This window comes from Mustela erminea, chromosome 1 (assembly GCF_009829155.1).
Source record: "Mustela erminea isolate mMusErm1 chromosome 1, mMusErm1.Pri, whole genome shotgun sequence".
In the NCBI taxonomy this organism is placed as follows: Eukaryota; Metazoa; Chordata; class Mammalia; order Carnivora; family Mustelidae; genus Mustela; species Mustela erminea.
The window spans coordinates 102,747,089-102,767,821 of NC_045614.1; the positions used below are offsets into that span (position 1 = coordinate 102,747,089).

General features: G+C 51.9%; 1 protein-coding gene and 2 long non-coding RNA genes across 5 annotated transcripts in view; 1 reads left to right on the forward strand and 2 right to left on the reverse strand.

Moving 5' to 3' along the window:
* Positions 1-20,733, reverse strand: part of ZDHHC19 (zinc finger DHHC-type palmitoyltransferase 19) — a 38,323-nt gene that overhangs the window by 7,734 nt on the left and 9,856 nt on the right. Inside the window, exon 8 of one of the 3 annotated variants that reach the window (XM_032336383.1) lies at positions 16,220-20,733. The exons of the other annotated variants lie outside the window; for them this stretch is intronic. Coding sequence (XP_032192274.1) covers positions 20,614-20,733 — 120 coding nt within the window. The 3' untranslated portion in view covers positions 16,220-20,613. Of the gene's footprint in view, positions 1-16,219 lie in introns of those variants that run through there. 3 annotated transcript variants of the gene reach the window in all.
* On the reverse strand, positions 1,633-17,821 carry LOC116586442. The gene is made up of 3 exons (XR_004284038.1): positions 17,812-17,821; positions 16,575-16,576; positions 1,633-3,016 (listed from the first exon to the last, which is right to left on the reverse strand). It is a non-coding gene; the product is annotated as an uncharacterized LOC116586442 (long non-coding RNA).
* Positions 4,383-9,826, forward strand: LOC116586435. Its single transcript, XR_004284037.1, has 4 exons — positions 4,383-5,156; positions 8,070-8,149; positions 8,493-8,812; positions 9,326-9,826. It is a non-coding gene; the product is annotated as an uncharacterized LOC116586435 (long non-coding RNA).

Below are 20,733 nucleotides of genomic sequence, written 5' to 3' on the forward strand. Positions count from 1 at the left end.
TTGAGAGAGAAAGAGAATGAGAGAGAGTGAGCATGAGGGGGGAAGGTCAGAGGGAGAAACAGACCCCACTCCCGCCCCGAGCAGGGAGCCCGATACGGGACTCGATCCCCAGACTCCAGGATCATGACCTGAGCTGAAGGCTGTCGCTCAACCAACTGAGCCATCCAGGCGCCCTAACATGACTTTTAATGGCTTCCTGATATTTAATTATATGGACAAAACAAAATTTATTCAACTAATGTTCTATTTCTGAACATTTAGGTTGTTTGTAGTTCTTCAATATTTTATTTTTATTTTTTTTTAATATTTTATTTATTTATTTGACAGACAGAGATCACAAGTAGGCAGAGAGGCAGGCAGAGAGAGAGGAGGAAGCAGGCTCCCTACAGAGCAGAGCCCGACTCGAGGCTCGATCCCAGGACCCTGGGATCATGACCTGAGCCGAAGGCAGAGGCTTTAACCCTCTGAGCCACCCAGGCGCCCCAGTTCTTCAATATTTTAAGCAATACTGTGATAAACATCTTTATCTGTGTATTGTTGTCCGTATTTCTGGTCATTTCCTTAGAATCATTCCACAGAGGTGAAGTTACTGAGTTAAAGACTGGGAGTGTCGAGAGCAGTGGTGGTGCCCGCTCCCCAGGCCTCCTAGGACAGCCCTGTGTGGGCTCACAGCCTGAGGGCTGGCCCGGGGCTCCACCCTATCTATGCTGCCCGGGCTCCTAAGACCAGAGAAGTTCTCTCTTGGCACTTCTGCTAGATTTGGCTCCTGCAGGTGCTGGGGAACTAGGTGCTCTGGGATTTCAGCAAAGAAAAGCAGGACCTCTGTGTCTCTATGGGCTAACTTTGTAGGTTCAAATGACATCTGACAACAAATCCAGAATCGGTGTGGGAAGGAACTTAGAGATGGCCTCATCCAACCCTGTCATTTTACAGAGCAAGGAAATTAGGCACACAAGGAAGATAATACTCCCTTTGCTTGATGGACAAACTGAGTTAAAACTGAACTTGGTCTATCACCCAGGGGAGGTTTCGGGTCACAGCAGAGAGTAAATTCTCCAGCTCGCTGCACTGAGTGCCAGGTTCCACAACAGCTGTGGGGTCAGCTGGGGCCATCTTTTGACAGCCTGAGTGACAACCGCCTCATGACCACTCAGGAGGAGCTAGTAAAACTCTCTCCAGGACAGCGGCTCAGACCCTTCTATGGTCAGCTCAGAAAACCGGGTCTCTGGTTTATAACAAAGGCAACCCTTTCGTGGGCGGGCATGTGGGTGTGTGGACTGCTCTTGGCCAGGGAGAGGCAGACAGGACCCCTGTGTGAGACACGGAGTGGGGAAGGAGAAGGACAGGAGGCCACCTTTGCTCAGCACCTGCGTGTGTGCCGGGCCCTGTGCTGGGCACCCACCTTATTTCCTCAGTCCTCATTACCACCCTAGGAAGTGGGCATGAGCCCTGTTTTGCAGATGAGTCTCAGCAACGGTAAAGAACTTGACCAAAGGTCCAACTGATAGCAAATGCAGTCAGGAGTCCAGCCCAAGTCCACCATCCAACAACTGCAGTGTTCTTTTTTTTTCTTCAAAGTCTTGTTTACTTTTTAAAATTTATTTGTGTTTTTTAAATTATAATAATTTTTTAAATTGAACTATAGCCGACACACCATAGTACATTTGTTTCAGGTGTACAGCATAGTCCTCTGACAACTCCATATGTTATGCTCTATTCACCACGAGTGTAGCCACCGCCTGTCACCGTACGTCGCTGTCACAAAACCCTGAGTATATTCCATATGCTGGACCTTTCCTCCTTGTGAGACATTCATTCTGTAACAGCTGCAGTGTTCGGATCACACAACTCATTACTTGTGAGGACCTTGAATGCACTTTGGCATATAATAGACACGTGACCATGCACATGTCTGGAAACTGGTTTCATATCGCAGCAAGAGGGCAAGTGAGAGGGGAGGACGGTCGAGTACATCAAGAGGTAGCAGTGAGGTCTCTTCTAGCTCCAAGCTCCAGGAATCACAGAATTCTGGTAGTAGAGGGACCAGCCTCTAGCACCCAAGGCTCCCAAAGATGACCACAAGAAACAGGCCACCAGGGGGGGAAGGACAAAGCCTGGTGCTGGCGTTCGGGGACCTTGGTGCCACTGCCAGCTGAGCCCGGCCAGCTGCATCAGCCTGGCTGAACCACTTCACCTCTCTGAACCCAGCTCTTCCCAGGTGAGCTGGGGAAACCACCCTCATTGTCCCCCAGACACCACCCCATTCCCCTATAGCGAAAGTCCTCCAAAGTGTAGTCGACACTGTCCTCCAAGTCCTTTCTTTCTGATTCTATTTAAAACTGTGCACTTATTATGAATTACTTCCCAAATAAAAACCACATATATATCCTGTTATAAAGAGTATTCAAACAAACCTATGCACCTGCCAGTCAACTTAAGACGTGGAGCATCCCAAGGTATCTGAGGTCCCAAGGCGCCCCAGGATGCCCACTGCTCCAGATGTAGCAGAAGTCATTCTCTTCTCTCCATTAAACTTTTAAGTATTTATGTATCCCTCAACTTTTCATAAATGGTCTCTTGTTATATGTATTCTGCTGCTTTTTTATTTTGCATGGATTGAATTGTGCCCCCTGTCCCCCCGCAAAAGACCGTGGTGAGTCCTATCCCCAATACTGCAGAACGTGACCTTTTCCAAGAGATATGGCCTTGATGGAAGTCGTCAGGGCGGCCCTACTCCCAAGATGATGGGTGTCCTTATAAAAAGGGGACATTTGGACCCCAAGGCATGCATACGGGAAGAACGACCCGTGAAGCCTGGAGTTCTGGCTGCTACAAGCAAAGGACCGTGGGACGCGTCAGTCCCTGGGGTCTTCAGAGCAAGCGTGGCCCCACCAGTGCCTTGATCTTGAACTTCTGGCCTCCAGGACTGGGAGAGAATATGTTTCTGGGTCTAAGCCACCCTGTCTGCAGTGCTTTGTTACGGCAGCCCCAGGAAACGAATGCGCCATTCAGTGCACTTGTTAGTGAATGAGAGTAAGGGTTCTTCATTCTCTCTCGTTCCATTGTACGACAGACCGCATTTTATCCATGGACTTTTAAAAGCTATAGCTCTTGCTTATAGGCTTTCTGACATGGCAAATGGTGGCCACCTGGAAACTCCCGTACCGTGTGCCCTACCGGAAGTGCCACTTGGGTCTTGACCCAACAGCAGCAATCAGAGCAGAAGCATGCCAGCAAGACTATCCTCACCATTAAAAATCCTTTGTCAATCCAGAGGGTGTAAAACGGTATTTCCTAGTGCCTTCAATTTGCATTTTTCTGATTCCTAAGGAAGTTGAACATCTCTTTATATGTTAACTGACCATGTTTTCTCTTGCATACCCCTGGTGGTGGATGTGTTCCTTGTCTTCTTTTCTTACTTATTTCCAGTGCTTGGTGTATTCTGGACTCTGATCCTGCATGGATTTATGTGTTGCAAATACAGTCTCTTATTTTGCAACTTTTTGCTTTATGTATAGGAACAGAAGCTATATTCACTTTATTTTTCCTTTTAAAGAGGATTTTTTTTTTTTTTAAGCTGCAGACCTTTATTATATGTATATTTTGAGAGAGTGAGAGTATGTTCAGGTTGGAGCAGGCAGAGGGAGAGGGAGAGAGAATCATAAGCAGGCTCCACGCACAGTGCAAAACCTGATATGGGGCTCGATCTCATGACCCTGAGATCATGACCTGAGCCAAAAATCACGAGTCAGATACTTAACTGACTGAGCCACCAAGGGGCACCTAAACAGACTGTTTTTAAGGGCAATTTCAAGTTTACAGCAAAAGTACAGAGTAGAAAGCAGAGACAGTTCCTATACAGCTGAGGACTTTACACACTGAGAGCCCCCCTCCCCTGCTACCAACAGCACCACCAGAGTGGTACATTTGTTACAATCCTTTTACCTACATGGACACATCATTATCAGCTTTTTGTTGTAATGGAGTAGAATGAATTCATCTTTTTTTTTTTTAAAGATTTTATTTATTTATTTGACAGACAGAGATCACAAGTAGGCAGAAAGGCAGGCCGAGAGAAAGAGGAGGAAGCAGGCTCCCTGCTGAGCAGAGAGCCCGATGCGGGGCTCGATCCCAGGACCCAGGGATCACGACCTGAGCCGAAGGCAAGAGGCCTTAACCCACTGAGCCACCCAGGCGCCCCCATCTTTTTTTTTTTAAAGATTTTTTTAATTTTTTATTTTTGCTACAGGGAGAGAGAGCACGCACAGGGGAGCATGAGGCGGGGGAGGGGCAGAGGGAGAAGCAGACACTCCACTGAGCAAGGAGCCCAATGTGGGGCTCCATCCCAGGATCTCGGGATCATGACCCAAGCTGAAGGCAGATGCTTAACCGGCTGAGCCACCAGGTGCCCCCCTATCTTTTTCTTAACAATGCTTCCAAGAAATTCTTTGCACCCCAAGGTCCCAGATGTATTCTCCTACACTCCCTGTTTGAGGGTGTATCTTTGCTTGCCGCGTTGGTAATGGAGCTGGGACTAATATTTGAGACCACTGTGGGGCAGAGGTCTGAAATGGACAGGAGCCCCTTCCCTGCTTTTCTCCCAAGGTTATTGTGAAGGTCAGAGGATAAGTGTGTGAGAGGGCTCTGAGGACCCTGAAATAATGTATACATATGGGTATCATCATGCTAATCTGTTGGCGGGCGGGGGGGGGGTGGTAAGCCATTGACAGAAGGCTGCTGCCCTCAATTTGCTAATGCATTGGCAGCACATTAGACTGCTGCCAATAGGCCGGCAGAAACCCAGCTGCTGTCCCCCTTCTGAGGCTGGAGGACACATGTGGCCTTTGCAAGAAAGCAAATTCCAGTAAAATGGCCGCGTTGGTCTCCCCCTCCACCCACACTGCCACTGCATCTGCCACGGTCCATTACCAAACAAGGTTACAAATACGGCCTGAGTCATAGAGAAAAGATTAAATTACACGCAGGAAATCCTGCTCACCAAAGCGCTGGAGTAATGAGATTCAGAAAGTCGACTGTCAAAAAGAGCACGAAGCAAGCGTGGGTGCCCACAGGGAGCCTGCTGCACCTCCCTCGCCATCCGGCCACCCCACCCCAGCTCCTGCTCCACCTGCAGGGGCAACAAGAGCTCCAGACAGGTCTGTGGCACCTGCCACCAGGGACCCCTGCAGCCTTCCCAGAAGAGGCTACAGAACCCCAGGAGGGCTGAGTCCAACTTCAGAAAGCTGGAAGGTTCTGGAGGAGGCAGATCTGTATGAGGGAGGGCGGTGGAGGCAGAGGGCTGAGAGCTGGAGGGAAGAAAGGAGCAGGCTCCCTGCGGGGAACCCAGCCGCTGGAGGAAACTGACAAGATCAAGTGAAGCTTGTGGCCTAGAGAAGGTGGTAGTGTTCGCGCTCCTTGAAGAGCACTGTAGGCGGCGCTCTAGCGGGGTGCCGCCCGCGCAGGCCCTGGACACTCGCTGGAAATCCCCAGTTCCAGGCAGCGCTGGGGATAGGACTGCAGGCAGGGGAAGACAGGAACAGGTCTCGGGGAAGTGTTTGTGGGACGTGAACCGAACCTTGATTGCGTGGTGGCTTCCTAGATGTACACGTGTGGCAAAACTCATCAGATTGTATACACTTCAAATATGTCCCGTTTAGTCAGTTGTATCTCTAAATAAGTGTTTAAAACATGGGGCATCTGGGTGGCTCAGTGGGTTAAGCCTCTGCCTTCTGCTTGGGTCATGATCCCACAGTCCTAGGATTGAGCCTGGCATCTGGCTCTCTGCTTGGTAGGGCGCCTGCTTCTCTCTCTCTCTGCATGCCTCTCTGCCTACTTGTGATCTCTGTCGAATAAATAAAATCTTAGATTAAAAAAAAAATTACACAGCGAGGGGTTGCCCTGAGTGGCTCAGGTCATGATCTCAGGGTTGTGAGATGGAGCCCCAGCAACAGGCTCCCCCTCCCTCTGCCCCTACCCCTGCTATCTCTCAGGTCTATGCACGTGGGATCTCCCTAAATAAATAAATAGGTTTCTTTTTAAAAATCAAAAAACAGTGGGGTGGTAAATTTTATTACATGTGCATATGGATAGACACAAGAAAAACTGGAAGGCTATTCCCCAGAAGGTTAACAGTGGTTCGTTCTGGACTGTGGGATGACAGAGGACTTTCATTTTTTGTTTTTGTGTTTTTCTATACTTTACAAAGTTTTCCAAAATAGATACATTTCACTTTTGTAGTCAGGAGGAAAATGTATTTACTTCGAAATAAGAGCAATCTCTAAATTGCAGGGACCTTGAAAAGACTGGCAGCAGGGAAGCCAAAGGAGGGGGGGTGTGTGGGCGGGGGGCGGGAGTGCTTCCTGTCAGGAACCAACATCCAGCATTGGGCTGAAAAAGCCAGTCCCTGGGCAGGGAGGGGGCACCTGGGTCACTGCTCTGCTCTGAGTGGCCTAGAGCTACCTACTGGACCAATGGTGCCTCAGTTTCCCCAGTGATGTTATCCAGAGGACTGTGAGGTGTCCGAAAGTGGCTGAGGGATTCGGTGGCCCCTCTGGGTGGCCCCCCGGCAGCCTCCCCACGGCACAGCCAGCCGAGACTGGGTGAACTGCAGCTACTCTTCTCCCCCAACCCCATCTCAGCTTGCAGGTATTAAAAAGAATAGAACTGACTTAAGAAAAGCTAGCTTTCTTGCTTTCTTTCTTTCTTACTTAAGATAAAAATAAACAGAGTTGAGTAATCTCTGAAACCAAAAGCTCGTTCTGGAATTAAAGGTTTTTTGAGGTTCCTCTTAACTGGTACCAGAAATCTTTATCTCTGCACCAACAGTAACCACCATTGTGCCCTCCTCCCACCCGCCCACGAGTGTGCCCCTCCCGTCCACCTGCACATGTCCCCTCCCTGGTCCTCGCATGAAATAAGCCGGGTCACTCCTCCTAGAGCTGCTTTTCCAGGACTGCTTACCCTGCCCTCCTCTTACCTGTTCCTTCCCCGCAGACCCCGGGAGTAACCCGTGCCCTCCCTGCCTCCAGGCCCAGGCCACTCTCTGGCATGGCCTCTTCTTCAGGGGTCCAGATGCTATCCTTAACTGCCGTAGTCTGGTGCACTGGACACCCAGAGCCTCAGGTGCCTCATCTGTCTACGGGGACTGACGCCCACTGCAGCACCCCCCTAGCACCAGCTGTGCCCACAGTCTCCCCGGGAAGTGGAAGCCCTCGGTGACACTGCCCTCTGCCTGACGGTGGCTCCAGCCCCTGGGAACAGTTATGCACTGGTTGTGACCATTCCTCCATGGCCAATCATCTTTAAATCTTACTGGAAGTGGCTTACAGCTGACTGGTCACTTTGGTTCCTCAAGCAAGCATTCCCTCTCCTGCCCCTCAGGGGCTGCAGGTCCCTTGAGGCCAAGGCTGCCTCATTCATCTTTTGTCCCCTCCATATTCCTTTTCGCCCAAAAGATCCCATTCCTCGCATGCTAGGTCAAGTGTACTCAGTACTTGTTTGTTCCTTTCACTTGAACCTGTGTTTATGTCTCGTGAAACTGTGGCCACCAGACACAGCTATTAAGCTTTTAGTGACCACAACAAAGGTGGACAGGTCAGCTACATGTCATTCCAAAGGTGAGAGCACATCCTAGGAGTTTTGTTTTTTGTTGTTGTTTTTTTTTCGTTTCTGCTTTTTTAAAAGATTTTATTTACTTACTTGGCAGACAGAAATCACAAGCAGGCACAGAGGCAGGCAGAGGAGGAGGGGGAAGCAGGCTCCCTGCTAAGCAGAAAGGCTTAGCAGGGCTCGATCCCAAGACCCTGAGATCATGACCTGAGCCAATAACCCACTGAACCACCCAGGCGCCCAACTCCCCTTTTTAAAAAAAGATTTTATTTATTATTTATTTGACAGAGAGAGACACAGAGGGAGAGGGAGGAGCAGGTTTCCAATGAGCCCAATGCGGGGCTCGATCCCAGGACCCCAAAATCATGACCTGAGCTGAAGGCAGAGACGCTTAACTGACTGAGCCACCCCAGTGCCCCACATCCTAGGAGGTTTTTTTGTTTTTTGTTTTCTCATCCTAGGAGTTTTTTAAGAGGCACTGGGACAAAAGGTCTGTTATGGTTCTTCAAGCAGGAAGGTCCCTGACCCTGAGTTACTCAAGGTGTGTGTGGGGGGTGGGGCTGTGTAAGTACAGTGTCTGTGTGTCTGGCTGGGTGGGTGCGTGGGATGCATTTGCACAGTTTGTAGCTGTCCTTTGACTTAAGTTCTTCTCACCTACCACCATTTCTGGTTTTAGAAGCCTGTTGGAGGCCAATCGGAGGCTACACCAGTGGTTAAAAGAACTCAGAGTGTGTTACTTTGTTCCTCCTCCTCACTCTGGGTTCGGAATTCTGGTGGTGGCCAGCCCGGCAGGTCTCTGCCTGCCTTTTGTCTCTGCCTGGTTCTCCTTCAGATCGTCCCCTCTTCCTAAGCCCCAATCAACCTCTCTATCTGCCTTGCCACAGGCATGAGGTCAGCCAGTCTGATGCAACCGTTTCTGGTCGGAGGATGAGCCCCTGCCTGGCACAGCTCACCGGTGCAGTGGCAGGCTCTGAACTGTCATGCCCTCTGAACTGTCATGCCCCTGGCTCAATGGTAGTGTGAGGAGCCCTCTCTCCAGGCCCTGCAACCCCACTGAAGCTCACCTCACCTCTGTGCACCTGTTTTTGTCTCTGGAAAAGGAGTCAAGAATGCGTCAGAGGGAAAAGAGCATTTCCCAGACTTGAGCCAGTTTTCCATCACAGGTGTTTCCATACCGCGCATCTCCTGCTCTACTTCCTACTTGGTATTTGTCACCAAATCAACTTTAAATCACCTCACTTTGTAAAAAGATGTACTCTGCTATAGAACACAGAGCCTGGGAGGGGGGTGAGGGGATGGGGTAACTGGGTGATTTAATGAGCACTGGGTGTTATGTAAGACTGAGGAATCACGGACCTCTATCTCTGAAACTAATAATACACTATATGTTAATTAATTGAATTTAAATTTTAAAAATATTTTTTTTTAAAGATTTTATTTATTTATTTGACAGAGAGAGATCACAAGTAGATGGAGAGGCAGGCAGAGAGAGAGAGAGAGAGGGAAGCAGGCTCCCTGCTGAGCAGAGAGCCCGATGTGGGACTCGATCCCAGGACCCTGAGATCATGACTTGAGCCGAAGGCAGCAGCTTAACCCACTGAGCCACCCAGGTGCCCCTTAAAAATATTTTTTAAAAAAGAACACGGAGCCCACGGAATCGGTTAATATATGTAGCCTTGCTTATTCCTTTTAAATGATCCTTTTTTTTTTTTTTAAGATTTTGCTCTGGGAGACTTTAAGGTAACAGATGGGCCGCCGAAGACCACACCCACTCTGGGCAGGAGTGCAGTGGCTGTGGGCATGGGGACCTATGCCTAGAGCAGTCACTGCCTCCCCTGGAGAGCAAGGGCCGGGCCCCCACTGCTCTGCTGGGAGAGAGGGACCACGCAGGAGACAAGGAGCCCGAGGGCCTCACGTGAAGGGAGAGGTCAGCTCATCCTGGCAGTCCCGCAGTCAGGGCCGAGCACATGCCTCCTGACAGTCAGTGCCTGGGAAACAAGGGCTGGTTGCTGAGAGCAGACAAGAGAATGAAGGCAGGATCTGCCCTTCATTATAGCTCTTGTCTCTAGCGCTGTGTGGCCAGGCAAAGCCCAACTCTATGATTCCTGAGATCGGTGTGGCCTGTCCTAACCAGGACTTAAGTAAGCGCCTGGGGACTGTGGCCCACCTGGGTGGCTCAGTTGGTTCAACATCTGACTTCAGCTCAGGTCATGAACTCAGGGTCGTGAGATCAAGTCCCACATAGGGTTCCCTGCCCAGCGGGGAGTCTGCTCCTCCCTCTGCCTCTGCCTCCCCCACCCCCAGCTTGGGCTCTCTCCCTCTCTTTCAAATAAATAAATAAAATCTTAAAAAAAAAAAGTTTGGGGACTGGAGCTTTATCTCTTTAAAAACAAGTCAATTAAGTGGTGCAATGGGGCATGCATGTAATAATTTCTTAACTGTGTTCGGTGCCCTTAGCCTAGAAAGTACTTTCACACTTTCTGCTTGGTACCTCCCTGCCACCTTCTGAAGTAGTCAAAGCAATTCCAGGACGGACGTCCCAGTTCAAACATGAAAATTCTGGGGTTCAGAGAGGCTAACACCTGAGCCCACAGGTCAGTATGCAGTGGTGAACAGTGTGGGAGGTTTACAGAGCTCCCATTATGGGCTGGCACATTTCCACACCTTACCTCATTTAATCCTTAGAACAGTCCTATGAAATATGGACTATGAGCCAAGCAAGGTTAGGAATCCCACCCAAGATGTTGCAGATTTGAATTTGTTAAGAATTACAGGCAGCCCCCGATGTCCAACTAGATTATATTCCAAGATGTGGGCTAAAGGCACTTTCCCACTGAAACAGGATTCTTAGGGTATTTAAGGACTCAGGCTAGTCCAAGGAGGGCCGATTAACCCACAGTCCTCCAGCTTCCCGAACAAATGCAATGAATATTCATTCAAAAACTATTACTATAATGCTGGTAGTCAAAACAAAAAAGTGATGGCATTTGATAAGAAAGTACTTTTAATTTATCTTGAATGCCTGCCTAAAATCTGAGGCCAGAGAGGAGAATGGACATAATTTCCCCCTGCCCTCCTCTTTTATGATTTAAAGAAAGAATGGTGGTATGAGGGAGGGGGGCAAGGGAGCAGGCTGAGGGGAAAGGATAGTCACTTGACCAAATAGGGAAGTTGTGAAAGGAAGAAGCAGGTCCCTAAAGCCAGGTCAGCATGAGGGGGATGGCAGGACAGCGGGGGACCTTAAATTCTCTCCTTTCAGGAGGCTGCTTTCATCACAACAAGATGACAGAAGGTGCTGGACCTGCTGACTGCTTGGGGAGTCTGGTGGACTCAGGGGTCTGAGAACAAAGAGGGGGAACAGCAGTTCTGCCTGTGGGATTTTCTAGGGGAGACAATCAGGTTTCCAATGGGTGTGATCAGAAAAAGATTTCACCCCCTGCCACCACACACAACATTCTGGCAGGGAGTCAGGAGTGGGGTCTGACAGGCCGCCGGGGATCCCCCTCTGCCCTCAGAAGGACAGCCTGGGACTCTGGCTGCTGCCCACTCAGATGCAGAGACAGCCACTCACAGCTGCACGACTGGACCTGGTGCTCTACCCCTCGAGCCTCACCTCCGCCTCCAGAAAACAAAGGTGATACTCCAGCCTCCCTACCAGGGCTGCTGTGGAGAATGAATGACTCAGACAGTGAGTGTCTGGCACACCGGGGGTACACAAACAACGCATTTCCCCTGGTCTGGCTGGCGCCCTCACTTCCTGAGCAAGATTTCGGGGCCATTGAGGCTGTGAAGGCGGCTGCTCTGTTATAACCCCCTTTGTAGAAGTCAGGAGGCCACAGGTGGAGGGTCTGGGAGGCCCTTTGTGCTTCAGAATGGGTGTTAAAGAGATGAGAGGAGTGACTTGAATATGAGATCGGAGCCTGGCAGCTGAGCAGGCTGAGGGCCACTGCATCCTATCTGTGGAGCCCTCCAGGAGAGGGGCCTGTGTGGGGGTGGCTGCCGATCCTTCTGCAGAGCAGAGCGACCCCAGCCAAGTCAGCCAAATTACCCATAACCCTCCAGGTCCCTCAGGTAACAGCAGAGCTGGAAGGAGCCACGGACTTTCTGGTTCCACAGCCCCATTTCTCAGATGAGCGAAGAGGCTCAGAGAGGAGCAGTACTTTCTGTAGTCACACAGCCCCACAGAGGAAGAGCTGGCCTGAGGTATTCAGGGTCCTAACCCCCAGACTGGCAGCCAGAACCCCCCAATGAGGAAATACTTGCTTATTCACCACAAGCATTTGATGACCTTTCTTCTAGTCTCTTAAAAATACATATATAAAATTGAGGGGCACCTGTGTGCCTCAGTCAGTCAGGCTTCTGCCTTTGGCTCGGGTCGTGGTCCCAGGGTACTGGGACTGAGCCCCATATTGGGCTCCCTGCTCAGCAGGGGAGTCTGCTTCTCCCTCTCCCTCTGCCCCTGCTATTGCTCTCTCTCTAAATAAATAAAAATTATATATATGTATATATATATGTAATTATATATATAACCTATATATGTAAAATTGAAAATTAACAATTATACCATACATGAACACATTTTAAAATTTAGTTAATTTTTCATATTTTAAAAGATTTTATTTATCTATTTGACAGAGAGAGACACAGCGAGAGGGGGAACACAAGCAGGGGGAGTGGGAGAGGGAGAAGCAGGCTTCCCGCTGAGCAGGGAGCCCAACCAGGGGCAAGATCCCAGGACCCTGGAATCATGACCTGAGCCAAAGGCAGCCACTTAACCGACTGAGCCACCCAGGAGCCCCACATGCAGTAGGCAGAGAGGTAGGCAGAAAGAGGGGGAAGCAGGCTCCCCGCCGAGCAGAGAGCCCGACGCCAGGCTCTATCCCAGGACCCTGAGATCACGACCCGAGCAGAGGCCCAACCCACTAAGCCACCCAGGCGCCTCGAACACATTCTTTTTAAAAATCAATTTCATTACCTCCTGGATACATTGTAGTTATTCAGTATTTGCTGGATAATTTTTTTTAAATATTTATTTATTTATTTATTTATTTGACAGAGAGAGAAAGATCACAAGTAGGCAGAGACAGGCAGGGGTGGGGTGGAGAAGCAGGTTCCCTGCTAAATGGAGAGCCCGATGTGGGGCTCGATCCCAGGACCCTGAGATCATGACCCAAGCCAAAGGCAGAGGCTTAACCCACTGAGCCACCCAGGTGCCCCTTGCTGGATAAATTTTTATCCTAGCTCTTCTCTAGATGACAACACTAACCACTTGATTGGTTTCTCCTCTAGAAGCTCCTTCACTAAGGGCCCTCCTTTCCCCGCTCCACCCAGGCCTGTCATGGGGTCCCTATCACAGCAGGGACTCTGAGGGCATAAAGGGCCAGTGAGGCTGCTCAGAGGTTTCCTCCCACTCTGCTCTTCTCTTGGTCAGGGCCAGGTATGGACTGGCGTAAAAGGGACACCTTTTGGATTAGGCTTGGGAAGAGGCTGGGACACCCAGACACCCTCTCCCAGGATCCAGGCCCTCATACCCGGCTCACCTGTTTCCTCATCTAACAAAGTACTCCTCTTACTCAATGGCTGATTTTGTCTTTGCTTTCTCTCCTTTCTCTCCTCTGCTGGGCCAAGCAAAGACCCCAAGCCTCTGGTGGGACCACAAGGGAATCATTCAATCAGAAAATTAAGGCTGGGGGAGAATCCTTTTACAATGTATACAGATAGTAAATTATTGTTTTATGCTTTAAACATCTTATCATTTTATCTGTCAACTCTACGCCAGTAAAGCTGGAAAATAGAAAAAAATCAAGGCCAGAGCCTGGGGCATTGGAAAGGCCTAGGGCTATTGAAGGCAAGGGCATGAGTTCTATAAGAGGAGGGCACAGGACAGAGCCTGGAAGTTTCCTGGTAGGAGGTGAGAGCAAGAGTCCTGGAGCAGGAGTCAGGAGGAGAGTCAGGTGTGTCTGATCCCTGACGTCAAGGATAAGTTGACGTCAAGGAGAGAGTTTTCAAGAAAGAGGGTATGATCAACAGTGCCAGTGCAACCAAGGACGGAGGTTAGTTACCTCCACTTCCTGAGCTGGATGTACACAGACTCTCCCTGGGACAAGCTTGGGGCCAGGCTGTGGCTGGAGGCCCTCTTGCTGGAACTGGTATTCAGAGACCTCGAGGTGAGGCTGGATGGGTGAGCCTAGGGGGCTGTGTGCCCACCAGCAAACCCCAGGGACATGTGCCTGGGACCCTACTGGGCAGAAACAGGGTGGGACGGAAACTAACCAAATTGTTCCTTTAAAGCCACATGAAATTTATGTCTCAGTAATGCTTGATATTTGGCTTCTCTTTCCTGCGGCAGGATATTTAAAGAAAACAAATCTTTAAAAGCTTCAGCTCCACAGCAAAGAGCCCTCTGTGTGCCAACTTCTGGTCTCTGCATTAGGAACAAACCTCCTTTACTCTTTGGTCTGAACTGTGTCCAAGGCAGATAGAACCTCTTGGCCAAGATGTGTGCAGCCCAAGTCTATGCCGTGGCGTCAGAGTGAGCCTGGCCCAACCAGACCATGAGACCTTCCAGAGGCTTCGACTCCAGGGCACCCTGAAGCCAGGGGCCCAGAGGGACTGACAGATGGTACCAGCAGGAACAGAGAGGAGAGGGCCCCATCCCTGCCCCAAACCCATGTCCGGCCAGCTCAACCCCCTAGGGACAGACACTTGGTGGGGAAGTCACCTGAGGAAGGTGACCCAGACTTTGTCTGGGATTTAAAAAGAGGTGGCCCATTTTTGGCTTTGGTCATTTCCAAATGATCCAAATCCAGAACCAGAAAAGGAGGCCCAAGGAGGGGAAAGGGAGCCCAAGTGTGGCCCTCCTACTGTTCCGTTCCCAGTGACCCCACAACCACTCAGTTATGGCCTGTGCAAAGCAGTGAGCATCACAGAGCAAGTCCACGGTGCGGTCAGGTGGCTTTCATTGCCCTTTGGCCGATGTGGGAATGGGCTCTGAGAGGCCAGAGGCTTCCCACGGCCACATGACCAGAAGCAGCAGGGCCTGCCTACCAGCCCAGCTCTCCTAATACCCAGTCTGTGTTATCTCCACAGCGTACTACTGCCCAGACAGCAAAAGGGGAGGAAGGACAGCCTTTCCATTTTTGTCAGTGGCTGAGGAACAGCTATTTAGTGAACACCGGGCAGGGGACTTTTCCAAAGCAGGTGGCCAAGGGTCCTGCCCAGGGCTCAGTACCCTTGGTTGATGACCTAATGCGCTCCGCCAGGAATCATTCAGTAAGCCCTTCCGGGGGTCCTAGGCTTGTCCCCAGACCAGGGACCCCTCTTCCTGGTCAGAGTTATGGACTTCTAGGATGTCAGAGCAAGATTAGTCCTAAGGAGCCTCCAGAAAATTCTGTCCTGGCAAACAGGGAGATGGAAGCCCAAGGACCATCCAGGGTCATGTCCACAAAAGTAACAGCAGCACCTTCCACCCAAGCTGTTCTGAGTAAATGAGATCATGCAAGCAAAGCACTTCTGACAGTGGGCACTCCAGGGGATACTGCTAGGCTTGCTGTCATTGTGATCTTGCCCACCAGAGCAGAGCTACTGGGCCTCCAGGAGAAGAAAGAGTGCCTCCCTGTTTATCGTCCGGGCCTCTGACCTACGGTGAAGTGGTGACCTCCTGCTGCTTAGAGGTAGAAGGTCAGGCACCCACCCTCATCTGGCCTCTACCTCACTGTGTGATCTGGGGGAGGCCTTGCTGACCCCATTCCCCATCACCACCCAGTGCCTTGGTTTTCCTCTGAGAAATAAGCTGGATTTTCAGGAAGGACTCTTCCAGTTTGTGAACCTCCAATTTCAGCAGCAAAACCACCCTGACCAGGAAGCTTCAAGAGCATGTGCCTGGCTGGGAGGAGGAAGACTGGGTCGGAGAGGGACAAAGCTGCCCTGTGCCTGCAAGGCCTCTGGCCTGGCCCAGAGCTCTGTGGGTGTCCACACCCAGATCCAGAGCTTTCCAAGAATCACAGTTAAAAGGTATTACTTGAAAGTTGCCAGACGGTTAACTTTGTGTTCCTGGAAGCTGTGGTCCAGGAACGACTGGGGCGTAGAGGGGTGGCGGGACAGGAGGGGAGAGGGAGAAGAGCGAGGGGAAAGGAGTAGGCAGAGGAGGAACAAGGGAGACAGCAGTGGGAGGGGAAAGGTACGAAGTGGGAGCAGAGACTGAGGCGAGACTGAGAGGCTGCAGGGAGAGGGGACAGCAGGCAGGAGCAGGGGCACTGGCTGGACCCAGGGCTCAGATGACCATAGCTTTTGACCACCTTCAGCCTGGGACCCTGGCCAGTCCCAAAATAGAAGCAACATTATGTTTTCTTTTTTTTCCAAATCTTTTTTTTTTTAAAGACTTTATTTATGTATTTATTTATTTATTTATTTTTAAAGATTTTATTTATTTATTTGACAGAGAGAGTTCACAGTAGACAGAGAGGCAGGCAGAGAGAGAGAGGGAAACAGGCTCCCTGCTGAGCAGAGATCCCGATGCGGGACTCAATCCCAGGACCCTGAGATCATGACCTGAGCCGAAGGCAGCGGCTTAACCCACTGAGCCACTCAGGCACCCGACTTATTTATTTGGCAGAGAGAGTAGGAGCACAGAGAGCTGTGGGCAGAAGAGCAAGAAGCAGGTTCCCGGCTGAGCAAGGAGCCCGATGGGGACTCGATCCCAGGACTCTGGGGTCATGACCTGAGCCGAAGGCAGATGCTTAACCAACTGAGCCACCCAGGTGTCCCAACATTATGTTTTCTTAAGAGGAAACTCCCTCACTGTGTGGAAAGGCCAAACCTTTGGGTGGTCAGCCTGCTGTTCCCTTGACGACCAGAGCAGCCTCCTTCTGAGGTAATGTCAGGAGGCCCATGGTAGCCTACCACGACGTCATGGGTCACGGTGTGACGTCATTCCCTCACCTCACCTCATCACACAGGACTTTTACATCTCACACTGGAAGGTGGATGGAGACCACACTCATACCTTTGATTAAGGAGGCAGCTAGAATTGTTCCAGTTTATTTTTAGTTGTTCATCTCTTGCTGTAGCTCATTTATACATTAAATGTCACTGTGGTGTATATGGGTCTCAGTGCTGACCGTGGTCTCAGGCCTCCACTGGGGGGCTCAGAGCAGATCCCCACAGATGAGGGGGACTTCTGGAACAAGCTGAAATCATAGAGAACTGCCTAGAGCAGCACAGTGCAATGGGAGAGGCTGACAGGGGTTTGGCTCGGCCACTTAGAAGAGGTGTCACCCCGAGGAGCTGGATTGTTGGCTTGGTGCTGGTTCCCTCATCTCTAGAACAAGCGTGACGACTGCAGAGGGTTGTGGGGACCAGAGAAGCACGTGGGAACCCCCGCACCGGCCAGGCTGTGGGCGGTGCTGGTGAAGCTTTCGTCCCCCACGACAGTACCCCGCAGACCTTCAGCCCCGTACACTCCAGGCATAGGAACTGAAGGGCAGGATGTGGGCACAGGTGGAGTGTCCCGTGGGTGCTAGTCACTCCACCCAGGTACCCGGGAGGTCAGCCAGCAAGGGGTCTGGGCTCTGAGACGTGGTAGGATTCTGGGCCCTGATCCTACACTGCGGCAACCTCCTCTGCCCCATCCGCCCCTACCGCACCCTTACCCACCAGCAGGGCCCTCTTGGGTGGGGTGGGGTGGGTAGGGCTGGGCTGGGCGGCATTATCACTCCCAGCACAGGACTGGACACCCAGTTAAGCGGGGCCTTCTTATCGGCTCCCCAGGCCCTGTGCTGAAATGTGCTGCTGGGCTCTGGGGTTTGGGGGCTGGAAGGTGGGGCCCGGTGGTGGCTGCCCAGCTCCTTGCTCCTTTGGAATAGTCTCTGGGAGCAGGAACGGGAGAAGCAGCCCCACAGACAGACAGAATGCTGCCTGGCTTGGACGCCATGTCATCTTAGGCAATCCTTTCCTTCTCTAGTGCCCATTGTGAAATTGGGGGTGGAGGGGCAGCTGGATAAGGTGACCCCTGAGTCCCCTGCAGCTCTAAAGAGTAAGGATCTTGTGACCAAACCCTGTGATGTAGCCATGATGATCATCCTGTTTAAAGACCAGTCACAGGAAGCCAGACAGAGGGAAAAGACTCGCTCTTATAGGGTATTAGTTGATAGCAGAGCTGAGGGACACCCAGCCCAGGGCTCTTCCCACCCCACACACCCTGACCTTCTAGAAGGCCCATGGAGGAAAGGTTTGGAGATGAGGAAAGGTTGGCTGCTTCTGGACTCCCATCCCAGGTCTGAACCCCTCCATCAGTTTCCAAGTGTAGAATGGGGACATCTCAGAGGGGCTCCAGACACATGGGTACTTGGCACCCGAAAGGGTGGGAGGTCACTCCTTGGCTCCTGTCCAGGGAAGGGAGGAATGGTAGGGCTTCTTGGGTGTGTGGAGAGCTGGCCCCATAATTGGGCCCAGATAATACCCCTGCTCTTATCGGGGGGCCAAGGGCTCCAAGGGGTGTGTCTGAGAATCAAGGGCAGTTTCAGCAAAAATGGGGCGGGGGCAGAGAGGGAAGGTGGATGCTGGGCAGCCAAGGTCTCCAGCCTTGAAGGAAAGACTCTGAGGGCAGGTCTAAGGTAGGGGAAGGGTGTGTGTGGAGGCGGGGGAGGGGGGCGTCAGAAGAAAGGGAAACCAAGTCCACTTCCCCTTGAGGGGCAGAGAAGCCTGATCTAAAAGGCTTCCCTAAGAAATCCTAAATATCTCAGATTAGGAGGGATGAGAGAGACCCAGAATCTATGTCCCAGGGTAGGAAGGGTTATGGCCACCTTTAAGAACCTGAGAAAAGTTATGTCCTTGTCCAGTGGGGAAATTGAGGCCCAGGCTTTCCAGGAGATGACCCACACTTGGCTTAAGACTTGGAAGGCCCTGCCAGACAGTGGGTGAGTCCCCTATACAGCTGGAGGCAGGGACCCAGTAGGTCCATTCCTTATGACCAGCCACCAGGCCCTGAGCTGGGCAGAGCAGCAGAGAGACAGGCAGTGGGGTGAAGCATAACCAGGCCTCCCCAGACCCTGGGGTCCAAACTTCTTAGCCCTCTATGGACCTGGGGCTCCAGGCAGGCACACTGGGTGCCCAACCAGCTCCCTGAATATCTCCCCATCCATGCCTTGGCCCAGGCTCCTGGTTTCTCTTCCTCTCTGCCTCAGGCTCAGACCATCCTGAGAACTCCCATCTGGGAGCAGGGCTGTGCCTCTCCTCGATGCTGGGCAGCCTGGGCTCAAGCTGTGCCCTCTGGAACCACCCAGATAGCGGACAAACACAGATTTGGATTCACATCCACACCTGGGGTTGGGGGCTCACAAGGCCTCATGCCTTCTTCCCCTTACCATGCAACAACCATGAACTGCAGGCCTCCCAGACAGACAAGTCTGCTCCAGCTTTACTTGCACAGGAGTTTTAAACATGGCCACAGGAGCCATTTACGACAAAGCCAAAGCCAGGCTGCCTTTTCATATGCCAGTGAGTACACTTCACCCCTCCCAAAGCCCAAGAACCAGAGTTAAGCAGGGATGAGAGCTGAGAAAAGACTTGAACACCGACGGGGCTTCGGATGGAGAGACCCTAAGACCAGAGCAAAGGGGACGAGAAAGTGCCAGAGCCCCTAAGGTCGAGCAAAAACATTCCGGGTGGGAGTGAGAAGGAAGGGCAGCACTGAGAGGGACTCCACATACAGAGAACCGGAGTCATGACCTCTCCAGGCTGGGCTGACACCCCCAAAGGATGGGCTCCTACCCACTCCCACCCCCAGGCATGACCATATGCACACAGGCACACCCTTCCACAGGCCCCTGAGGTGTTCATCTGATCCTTTGGTGACATCCCTTCCTCTCACCTTCCCCACACCCTGATTTCACCTGGATACAAGGTTGGCGGGAAGCAGTGGGGCTGGTGCCATTCCTCAACCTCCTCAGGTTAACAGTTCTGAAACTTCTGGGGTGGAGGCAGGATCACATGGGTCGCTTGACAAAAATTTAGGCTGAGATGCCTGCCCTCCCTCCTCCCAGAGATTCTGAATCAGTGGTCTGGGGACCCAGGTAATCCTGAGAAAGTGGTCCTTGGAGAAATGCTGGGTGGTCTGTTAGCTGTTGGGTGGAGAAAACAGCCATAACCACACCGGCTGCATTCATTGTGTGCCTACTGTGTACCTGATGTTTGGCCTGAGCCCCCTCATTTTATCCTCTGAGAGCCTGCCAGGAAGTTGCCGTCATTTCTATTCCCAAAGCCACACACTGCCCTCCAGAAAGAAACCACAGTTTGAGGTGCTTTCCTCTCCCCCCACTCACCCCTGCACCCCTTTACAACCCCCAGGGGCTTGCAGACTCTGGGACCCACGCCAGGCACAGGACCAGAATCAGCATGTGACTCCCCAACAGGAGAGAGCGACCAGGGTGACACCCGCTGGCAAGAAAGACTGCAGAATTGTACTGTGATGGAGAACACCACTACCCCTCCACCTCCCAGGGATGAGGCAGCAAGTGGGGGGCCACTCCCAGCCTGAGTGCCGCCCAACCCATGGGGGAGGCTTCAGTGTTCCCAGACGGGATGGGCCAGCTTGGCGAATTCCCAGGCGACGGGCGCCCCCTGCAGCCAGACAGGGGTGCGGCAGGGCAGAGGCGGGGACGTCGCTGGGGCTGACCTCCCTGGGACCTCTGGGGTTGCTGGGCTTTCTGTTACACCGCTGTGGTCCTTACGGTCCCCCCATTTTAAGGATGAGAGAAGTGTTGAGTGACTTAACCAAGGTTGCAGAACCAGCCAGTATGGGACCCTGGCTCCTCTCTCCCAGGGCATTTGTCCCGGCCCCTTGGAGCCCCCCCTCACCCCCAAGTTCCCTGGCCCCCAGGACAGACAGTGCAGGAGAGTCGTTGTAGGAGGCAGGCAACGGATATTTAATGGGCTTTGGTGGGGCTCACAACACTCCCGCCAGGGGAATGGGCAAGGGCAGAGCATAGACAGGCCTCCATGCGGGACTCAAGAGATGAGGTTCAGGTGCAAGGGCTCCTGGCACCGCCGGGTATGAGGGGGCGAGCGGCAGACAGAGCCTCGTCTGGGGCAGTCCCGCAACAAGGACAGCACTGGGCCTGGATGGAG